Here is an 11,027-nt window from a genome sequence, read left to right on the forward strand (position 1 = left end):
TAAATTATTTATTGAATGTTTATTATATATCTCGCTAACTGTATTTTTCCTTCTTTACTTCGAAGGTTTATTGAAGCGAGTTGGATATTTAATCTTGATGCGATCAAAGGCTCCATATGGCTATTTATTTTATATTGTGGAGGTGCAGTATTATGGAGATATGATGCGGACTATTATTATTATTTTGGATATTACGAGCATGGAAGTGAAATTGTTAAAGAGTTATTACGACGTTTTTCATAAGCCAATATTGTCCGAGCCTATGCATTTGAAATGCTTATATTGTCCGAGCACATATATACCTCATATTCCGTTATTATTTGTTGATGGAGTTTTAGCTAAAAGCTAAAAAGGAAAAGCGTGATGAGAAAGTGAGAAATTTGATATTTGAGATGTGGTCTTTGAGACACGTGTTTTTCCATCATGATGGTGATCTTATTTGAATATTCAGAAAGTGATATCACGGATCCATTTATGAGAAAGCTGGCCAGCAAGTACGTACTTAAATTATGAGATTTGAATCGTCGAGGGGAATGAGACTTATTGCCCATGTGGTAGCCATCGCAGTGGAAACCCGTCTTCAAAGATTGGAGATCCCATGAAAGAAGTTCAACGGGTAATAACGAAGCTGTGGGTGGGCTAATTAAGGAGAGCACCGTTGTTTGGCGGATATTTTATTAATTTTGATCCGCGTCTCATTCCTATGGCGAAGTGTGATATTTGTGTTTTATGAGGTGCTCTCAATGATTTTGGTTGTGACGGTTTGAGGTTGAGCATTGACTCTTAATGAATCCGAAGGCATAATTTTTTGCGGGGTGGATGTCACACCTACCCTTGGAGGATTCACCTAGTGAGTGTTGGTAGTGTGGTCGCTACTATGGGACGTGGGCAACTCCCTAGAGACACTCATGATACAAGATACCTGCGCATGACCATTAACGCGCACCACTGATAGAACCTGATCGATTGCCCATACCGTGTGTGTGGTGAGTCCAAGCTTGATCTAAGGGACCTAGTTCAAAGTATTTATACTACTACGGTTCTTTCGAGTGCAAGCTCACTTACACTAAGTGTTGGTTCAAACCCGAAAGGTACCTACACCTATTACGCGGTATTATATGCTCACTATTATTATTTCTATGCAATATATTTTATTTTTGAATTATTAAATATTATTTATTATTCTAAAATGTTTTTAAATCCTTAAATCATGTGGGGGATTGTTGGAAAATATTGTGATTTAAGAATTATATTATATTATGAATTTTAATATTTGATTAAGTAATAGTTTAAATAGTTTAATTGAGTTATTAACTCTATTTAATTTGATGAGTTACAAAGTATATTTGTACATGGTCAATGCTATTTATTATGGTGGAGTAATGGACATTAACAATCATTATTAATGTGTTTTAAAGAGGGTTGATCATATTGCTTGTAAAACGTTTGTGCAACGTTCAGATTATTCTTACTCCTCCTATTTAATGGGGATTAATGCACATCCCATATATATAAAAGGTGTACTTGCCTATATGAGTTAAGGTGTTAAAAAGATAGTTGTATGAGGTTCTTAAACGACTTACAAGAAAAGCTTTAGCACTATGTTTTGACACTACTCCGTATTATTTTCATTGGCTTTAAGCCGCTTACTCTATATTGATAAATCATGTTTGTCAAGTTATTTTTATACTACTATAAAACTATTATTATTGAGCATTGGGTGATCATTGGTTCGGGGGCTCCTCTTGCTGCTACCGAAGGAGTCCAACGGGTTGTCGTATCTTGGGAGAGGAACGCACTATTTGGTAACCAGTGCAGGGGAGGCGTTATCTCTCTTAGGAAAGCGCCTAGCGCGATTCGACCCAGGCTACATCTTTCTACTCTACTCTCTTTTATATTATTGTTATCTGATTTACGTCTTTATATATTTTATTTTATGTTTTTATATTGTTGTATATTGTTATAATATTATTTACGGTAATATTGCTCCACTTTTTCTAACAGAATGATATACAGAGAATGAAGTCCAAAAATGGCATTGCCATCAGTGGTAGTATTTTCACTCAAGGACACTAGTCCAGTGAGATACTTGAGCATTACAGGCCCTGATTGCCTTCTGCGATATGATCCTAAAGAAGGTGTCTTCAGCCCCACCGCTAAGTTCGCCGTTGAACCGGTTGGCAATGGCTTAGTTCATCTCAGATCCTGTTACCACAACCACTACTGGGCCAGGTCAGTCTCAGCCGGCTAGTCATTGTTCTATTTATTGTATTATTTTTTGTTTCACATAAGCGCATTATATTTCAGGCAAGAATCAAATCCTCACCCTTAAGATTGGAGTAAAAATGCTTTTATCACTTGTACTAACTCTACTTTATTTCTCTCTATGTCTTACGGAGTACTTGATTATATTTCCAATCTTAATGTTAATTTAAGGCTGTCTCGGCTAACATTTCCTTAATGTAATCGTCTTACTGTGTGAGTCTGTTTCACGCAATAATTATTGCAGAGGTTTGTTTAAGACGGACATATAGACGGACTTATTCGTCTTCAACAATAAAGGTCAAATAGATAGATGAGGAAAAAAATATACGCAGAATGTCTAGTAGAGCTAAGCAAAACCGGATATCCAATTCATATTTGAAATCTGAATCCAATATTCGATTTTCAAATTATGATTTTTAAGGATCCAAATCCGGATTCGGATATTCGAATCGGATATTCAGATTTTGAGATCTAGATCCGATCGGATTTTATATACAAGAAAAAGTCAACATGGTCTGGTTGGTTTCACAAAGACAATTCAGTCCATTTTGCATTTTTCTTATTTTTTAATACATGATAACGCCGTCAACGCACAATTTACAAGTCTTAAAACTGCATAATTTACCTGATAACACTAAAATATAATAGAAGCATTAATTATTACAAATTTCATGAAATTTTAAATCTAAAAACTAAAGAAAAAGTTTCAAACAAGTTTAAACATGAATTTTTTTTTTTACTTTTTTAAAATTCCGATAATATTCGGATATCCGGTTTGAAAATTTTCCAATACACATCTGATCCAGTTTAACCGAAAAAACCAAATCGGTTATCCAATTTAAATGGTATCTAAATATTCGGATTTCGGATCGGATTTGGATAAAAAATTCGTGTAAGATATTTTTGCTTTGTCTAGACAAATTCTTGTACCATCTACCCATATAAGATACTATATTTAATATTTAATTCATTTACATTTTATACGGATATGGTAGTATTTACAATGGTTTAGCTTAACATTTATAATAGCTCGAATAATAGAAAATGCCCAACTAAATTGTTATTGGTTGTTTTTTTGTTGTGGGGTCATATAGGCTACTAGTTTAATGAAACTAGTTGGTTAAATTAAGCAAGTTTACATGGCCAATTTCAATGGTTTAGGCTAGAGGTGATCAAATGGCCCAAGCCCATTGGCCCGACCCGGCCCAGCCCACTTTTTTGAAGGGCTTGGGCCTTTTATTTTGGCCCAAAAAAGCCCATGGGCCAGCTCAAAAAAGCCCAATGTACTTTTGGGCCGGGTTTGGGCCAAGCATTTGGCCCAAATTTTGGCCCGGCCCGGCCCATATTTATTAATTAAGGAATATTTTTCTTATAAAATTTGTTTAAGTAGCGTAAATTTTATATATAATTCCTTATAAACTCAGGTATATATTTATTGAGATTTAAAAGCGATGTTCACGTAACATAAATCATATCTACTAGATATGATTAAGCATTATAATGTGTCGATGATTGTCTTTTATTCTATTTTTGGAGATTAATTCATATGTATTTCATCATACTTTGTACGATTTTTTATACTAAGTGCACATTTAAAGTACAAGTTGAAGGTATTATACTACTTATCTCGTTTGGTAAGTCGTAAATTTTAGGGCCCGAAAAGCCCATATAGGCCCAAAAGCCCGATTTAGCCCATAAGGGCCGGGCTTGGGCTCGCTAAATAGGCCCTCTCATTTGGCCCGGTCCAGCCCAACCCGCACATGTGGGTCATTTTTATCATCCCGGCCCGGCCCAAGCCCGCATAGGCCCGGCCCATGATCAGCTCTAGTTTAGGCGTGTGTAGCAACTAGCTTGCAATTTCTAAAAATTACAAACAAGTCCCTAAACTAAATCATTGGACTTACTCTTAGGGAAGAGCAAGTGTTTCTTGTGAACCGAACTATCTACTTCCAATTTTTGTCCATCATTGATCATTGAAGACATAATGACGTATTTATGATGCACTGCGTTCACATTTTCAACCTCTTACCTTCCCTCTTATAAATACAAGTTATGGTTGATTCATTAAATAGTTACATTCCCTTAAAAAAATGGCAACATTTTGTCCGTGTTAGTCTGAAATAAGAATTTGCGTTTGATAATTCAGCTACGAATGAGACTGCAGAGTTGTAAATGTGGAGACCGCCTGGTAGTGTACTCATGGTAATAACATATATGCAGGGAATTGGAGACTGAACCGTGGTTAAGTGCATCAGCTAAGAATCCCGTGGAAGATTCCTCAAACGAGAGTTGTACGCTGTTCAAAACATATATGAATTCAGGTAATTGGGTGAGGTTTCAACATGTGAGGAGCGGACTCAATGTTGTGGTACGACCCGCTGAAGAAGCATTTCCCTACTACTTGGCCGTCGAAAACTCTGCACCCTCTGAATTTAAGTACATTGATTATGAGTCTCTTGTGAAGATCCCCAGATACGTGATGTTCAAGGGTGATAATGACAAGTATCTTAGTCACAACACCCATAGTCAGGGATATCTTCATTTTTTGGACATTCAAGTCCCGACACACAGAGGCGTGGGATTCGAGACATCAGTCACTCAAGATGGCGACATCAGACTCAAGCATATGCTGCTTGATAAGTTCTTACGGTTCAGTCGCACGTACTACGAATGGATTTGGGCCGACTACCCTGCTGATTCCAATCCGGCCAAACAAGACACGCTGTTTCAAGTTGTCCCCTCTAAACCGACGAGCACTATCCCTAGTGGGGGAGGAATTGCCTTGCGTTGTCGCGGGAACTACTTGTTTTGCAAGAGACTTACTGACTCAACCGGCATTACAAGTTGCTTGGCCGCTGCAACAGACTCACCAGATGAGTCTCACGCGTGTCTCTTACCCATCGACGCAGGCAAACCCAACAAGCGCAGGGTCACCATCAAGGCGTTTCGCCAGGGTCGAGTCTACAACCGAGCGTCTGAAAAGGTGTGGTCGCAAGTGTTTGACAACCAAACCAACATTACCAACCAGTCACAGGCGACAATTTCGTACACTGTTACGAATAAACAGACATTCAGTTGTAGCATTTCGCAACCCTCAGGAATCGAGGCTAATTTCACTGGACAAATTCCCGTCATTTCTCATCATTACGGGCTTCAAATTCCCAATGAGGTCACCAGTGATGTTAGAAGCGGTTGGGGACAGACTAGGGACCTTTCAGAACATCATACTGTTGGGTACAGCATCAATGTGCCACCATTCACGAAGGTTACATCATCTTACTGGATAGAAACAGCTACGTGCGAGGTTCCCTTCTCATACGAACAGTCTGATGAGTTCTTTTTTGGAGGCACGGCTACTCAGTTGCTTCACGATGGTGTTTTCAGGGGCGTTTATACGATAGGAATGGAAATCTTAAAATCATAACTCTCTCAAGGTAACGGTATCATAACAAAGGTTGACCAACCACATGAGAGCCTCTTAGCACATCATCATCATCATAATCATCAAGAGGCAACCTTTTGCCTTTTTAATGGTGGAAAGCCCAATTTCCGTTTTACTTGCTGCTGGAAACAATCCCTGTCTCTCTTTTTTGTGGAACTTTTATTTTTATCAATTAGTCCGTCTCTTCAATCCATATCATCAGGACTTTTCAATATCGCTCATGTTGAAAATGTCATATTTTGTGAGAAAGCTAAATTGTCTTTTTTTTTTAAAATGTTGTAATGTTATCTGCCTATTGTAGATGTGTAGAACTTTGTTCAGTGTAGAGCATGCAACTGAGGAAACTTAATTACTGCGTAGCTGCCTACACCGGAAACAAAAGTGAGTTGCAATACTTTTCCAAACCGCCATGGGAGCATTTAAACCCATTACAGAATCCACTAGGTTATACGGAGTATACCTTGACTGCAAAATGCAATCCCAAGTATGATTAAGGTTCAACAAAAATGAGACTTACACCGTAAGCTTGCTAGTAGTGTGTGGCAAAGTAGAGACGGAATAGATAGTAGCAGAACCATAGCTTTGATCAATTCATTACCAAACAATAAAATAAACACAGTATTCAACTAAGAATGGCATCCTCAGAATAAGGTATGAAAGTGAACACATCTTCATTTCAATGCTTAAGTAGTTGAACTGTTTCTAATAGCCATGGAAGCATTTAAACCTGCTTTCTGTATCACAACCCATGAAAGAAAAAACAATTCATTACTAAAACCTTAAAATAAACACAAGTGTTCCGTAGCAGAAACATAGCTTTGATCAATTCATTACTGAACAATAAAATAAATAAATACTCTCCAGAATAAGGTAAAAGGGTCTAGATTTGGAGCCAACATAATGAACTGTGTAAAACTGCATAATAATAAGTTATTATTACCAAGTGATGATATACAATAGCCAAACAAAAACTAAACACAGTAAATGAATCAAAGCGCTCCGAAAAACAATAATCCACATATAGCAATTGTCTAATCTTGCATTTCAACCTCAACATAATCATCACTACCCAAGAACCAGCGTGGAGGCGGCCAGAAAATCTCGGTCCACTCAGGCACCGAATCCAACGTTGTAATACCACCATACTCAAGATTATAAACCCCGGCATTTAACCCGAACCTCATATCAGCCTCATCATCATAACCCGTCAATCCTTCAAAATAAACACAATTCCCCTTACTCCAACCCAAATCCTCTGCACTAACCGAAAATGTAGCATCTCGGCTGACAAACAAAACCTTATTCTTTAAACTCTGCACTTTCTCCCAACTCTTTTCCTTCTCATTCAAGGCATATACATTAAACCCAAGTGGCTTTCCTACAGTCGTTTTATCAACAACCCATTCTTCCTCTTCATCGTCATAGTAATTAACCGGCCTCGGATTAACAATCTTATTAACCATATATAGCTTAAAATTAGCCTCAACCAGGTAAATGTACATCCCATTGCAATCCTCCATTGGTTTAACCACTTCATTTAACTCCATTGTCGTCGGATTAATCGTCACAAGCCTCCCTCTTCGATCGACTGCGAAAAACCGTCCATCATAACATATAACTTCATCAAATTGATTCTCCTTTTTCTCCCCAATTTCAATAATCTTCCAATTCTCATCACCCTTATTCCAAATAGCAATTTCACCATAAGTATTCAACCCTAATACAGAAACTTGATCCTCAACAACATTAACAACAACTTTTTTCAAAGAAATTGATGAACTAAAATCTTCAAAATCAAATCTACTATCTTCAGAAAAATTATCAATCAATTGAAGACGATAAGATCGACCCACCTCAAGATTTCGAAAACCCAGTAAATTAATCCGGTTTTTGAAAAGCCCAGATGAAAAATAAAGCTTCTCCTTTGTTAATGGATTCAAAAGATCCCATCTTTTATCCCCAATTTCAGCTACTTTCGCAAGCCATACCCTCTGTTGTTGATCATCTTTTGGAGAGATGATGTAAATTAGGGTTGGAGAAAGAGATAATTTGCGAGAATTAGAGTGTAGAGGAGGGAGAGAAAGAGGGAAAAATACGTGATTTTGTGGAGGAGATGCGAATGATCTCCATGATTGGCAGATAGAGCGAAAACGACAGAGGTCTGCCCTTGTATTGAGTCGTTCTAAAATGAGGGCTAAAACGTCGTTTGTTAGATTCCGCCATTGCCCTTCTTTTTCTTCTCCTCCTTGTTCGCCATTGATGTTGTCTGGAATTTCTTCTTTGAAACTCATCCTGAAGCTCATCCTTTAATTTTGGTTACTGGTGATTGATTATAGCTTTATAAAGGGGTTGATTTAAAATCAATTTGCTGCGTGGTTTTTAAGCAACTTGTGCGTCGTTTATAAGCCTTGTTTTAACCGCTTAAGAGCACATGGTATATAAAAATTTTGTACACAAATCAATAGTTGTTTGACACGTGGTAAACTGTGGTAAATTAGGTTAGATTGGTTTAGGGTTAGGTTAGTCATTTCACATGTATAGTTAATTAATTAACTACACTTAGCTAACATTATTTATGGTTATTTTTGTTATATTTGATTTAGTTTTCTAAATTTCCATTTTGCATTATGTGCCAAAGAGTCGTGGATTTATTCATCCTTATTTTATAATTGCTTAATTTTTCGAAAAGCCCCTAATTATTTGAACCATAATTTTTATCCGAATAATCAATTCCTAATTGAATTCGATTAATAAAATTGATTAATAATCCATATACAATAATCAAAAGCGTTCATGCAATTAAATATCATCCCTAATTCAATTCGTGAAATTTTTGAACTTGAATGCGATTTTTTTTTCACATTAATTAATGATGAACCCTAATTCGTCAATAGGTGCATAAATTTAGCCCTAATTCGATTAATCAAATGATTATGAACCGTAATTAAATTCGTGAAATTGTTGAAATTGATCTAGTATGTAATTAGATGTTTGTCATCGTTAAGTATTTTTTTTTTTTTGGTAAAATGTAAAATTGTATATATATAAAAGATATACAAAAAAGGCTGGACAAAGATGCCAACCGAGTTCAACTTAAGACCACTATCAATGCGGCTCATATCCAAAACATATCATCAAAAGAAACTCTAAACAAAATGAGATAGAAGCCAAAGCTTAACAAAAAACGGTCATCTCCTTCCTCCAACTTTCACCCCTTACCAGCTCCATCCTTTCATCTTACCGTTTGATCAAATCGAGCTACCCACATCCGATCTTTAGCCCCCATAGGCCGTTTAATAAGAGGGATGCATCTCTCTTGTACCAGTTTCCAAATACTCAGAGCAACGTTTTGAGGTTTCTCCAGGGTCATCTCCAACCGGCTGATGTTCCGACGATGCCAGATAAAGTACAGGTAAGCATTCATCATTACTCTAATAATACGCTTCCTAAGTCTAGTACCTCTGCAATTTATTATCCAGTGTAGAGTATTTGTTTTGTGTACCTTGATCCCCGACCAAATCTCCAAATCTGATAGAATTTTATCACTATAAGCGCACTCAAAAAACAAGTGTTGGATAGTTTCAGGTTCATGTTCACAGATGCAGCAAGTGTCTCTATCACTTACCCCCAATCTGTATAGCTTTGACCTTGTGTTTAGAGCATTCTGGTAAATTAACCAAGCAATCATTCTATGTTTAGGCACAGTCCATGATGTCCATACCTGATGGAACCAAGAAACCACAGGCTTGGTTTCTCTCAGAATATTGTACCTTCGTCTTATGTTGCACTCGCCATTCCAGTCCTCTGAAGTGAAAACTTGATTCATTGTGTCTCTAACCTAACAAATTTTCCTCCAACTCCAACTAGAGTCCATAGTAGGGTTATATTCTCCCCAACTCGCCCCTTTCAGGTAGATATGATGTACCCATTGGACCCATAGTTTATCAGGTCTATTGCTCACCCACCATGCTAGTTTACCAACAGCAGCCATGTTCCATGTTGTTAGATTCCTGAGGCCTAACCCTCCTTCCTTTTTTGGGGTACAGACCTACTTATCCCATGATACCATTGGAGCTCTAGTATATTCTGCCTCTCCTTCCCACAAGAAGTTCCTGCAGAGTGAATCAATTCTGTCCAAGACTTCTTTGGGTATCACAAATATCATGGCCCAATAGTTATGATAAGTGTGGGGTAATATCCGTATAAAACCCTCAAATTTTAGGACTATAACGCAAATTTTACATGTGATAAAATGTCATAAACGAAAAACAATAGAAAACGATAAAGCACAAGAATTAACCTCGGATCCTTGAGAATTCGGCCTAAGATAGAAATCAACGTAGATTTCCTCCTAATCGTTGCACCCAAGACCGTCTGAGACTATGCCCCTTGTGCTAGAATTGCTCTCTAATTGCCTTGCAATATTGAGAGAGCTTTTGTGAATTTTCTTGATGTGAGATCTAGGATTTTCAGAGGAAAAATGCTCTCAAAACCCTAATTTTTCTTTCAAAATGAATTAGGTTACAAAAGGAGAGAAAGCTCTCCTTTTTGTTCTCCTTGTTTCGGCCAAACCGAGAGCCTCATGGGGAAGTGGGCTTCCACTTCCTCTTTTTTAACTCGTGATCCGACTCGAAAATGCTAAATGTATATGACGCGATTTTATTATAAATCGTCATCGGTTATCGGTTATTAGAATATCATCTAGTAACATGAATTAGTCGATATAATAATACATGTCCGATAATGACAATATTGTATAATTAATTTATTCAATATACATTAATCAAATATAATCGTTTATATTTAATTTACGAATTAATCGCTTAATTAAGCCTTAGCCATTATTATTTAATCCGTATTAAATAAAATATCTCAACATCGCGTTTGACTAATTATTAGTCAATAACTCCGACTAACTGCTTAGTCATATTAGGCATCAACATGACTGTATTTTCATACCGTCACATCTCTCAAACGTATCCTATAGGTGTGACTTTTAGGGACCAGTTGATCACCGCCATCTGTATGACAATAACGTCAAACTTATCTAGCAAGCCAACCGTTATTGATAAACGTGGACCAACTGATAATAATACAAAAGTATACCCTTTGATCCTTTTAGAGATTTAAATGTTATTGCACTAACTGTAGAGGACACCAGCCCCAACAAGCTCCCACTTGTCCGTACAAGTGTATGTGCAATAACGTTATCCACACTAACTGGAGGACACGGCTCCAACAAACTCCCACTTGTCCGTACAAGTGTATGTGCGATAACCGATTCTCATATTCATTTAAAATTTCTCCCACTCAATGTAAA

At 37.1% G+C, this 11,027-nt stretch overlaps 2 protein-coding genes across 2 annotated transcripts; one reads left to right on the forward strand and one right to left on the reverse strand.

Annotated features, from left to right (window-relative positions):
- The first annotated feature begins 1,961 nt into the window (after positions 1-1,961).
- LOC141611616 (uncharacterized) lies at positions 1,962-6,030 on the forward strand. The gene is made up of 2 exons (XM_074430193.1): positions 1,962-2,232; positions 4,486-6,030. Exons 1-2 carry the CDS (start codon positions 2,033-2,035, stop codon positions 5,687-5,689), a joined length of 1,404 nt encoding a protein of 467 aa, XP_074286294.1. The 5' UTR covers positions 1,962-2,032; the 3' UTR covers positions 5,690-6,030.
- A 562-nt stretch (positions 6,031-6,592) lies between these two features.
- Positions 6,593-8,111, reverse strand: LOC141611617 (F-box protein SKIP23-like). The gene has a single exon (XM_074430194.1). It carries the CDS (start codon positions 8,008-8,010, stop codon positions 6,739-6,741), a length of 1,272 nt encoding a protein of 423 aa, XP_074286295.1. The 5' UTR covers positions 8,011-8,111; the 3' UTR covers positions 6,593-6,738.
- Positions 8,112-11,027: the final 2,916 nt, after the last annotated feature.

The sequence above is a fragment of the Silene latifolia genome, chromosome 11 (assembly GCF_048544455.1).
Source record: "Silene latifolia isolate original U9 population chromosome 11, ASM4854445v1, whole genome shotgun sequence".
NCBI classification, from domain to species: domain Eukaryota; kingdom Viridiplantae; phylum Streptophyta; class Magnoliopsida; order Caryophyllales; family Caryophyllaceae; genus Silene; species Silene latifolia.

What these genes read in the sequence shown, in the direction of transcription:
- LOC141611616 (XM_074430193.1), top strand. Translation starts at nt 2,033, where the DNA reads ATGGCATTGCCATCAGTGGTAGTATTTTCACTCAAGGACACTAGTCCA. An exon ending in CACAACCACTACTGGGCCAG is followed by an intron (nt 2,233 to 4,485) that starts GTCAGTCTCAGC and finishes ACATATATGCAG; the next exon opens with GGAATTGGAGACTGAACCGT.
- LOC141611617 (XM_074430194.1), bottom strand. Translation starts at nt 8,010, where the DNA reads ATGAGCTTCAGGATGAGTTTCAAAGAAGAAATTCCAGACAACATCAAT.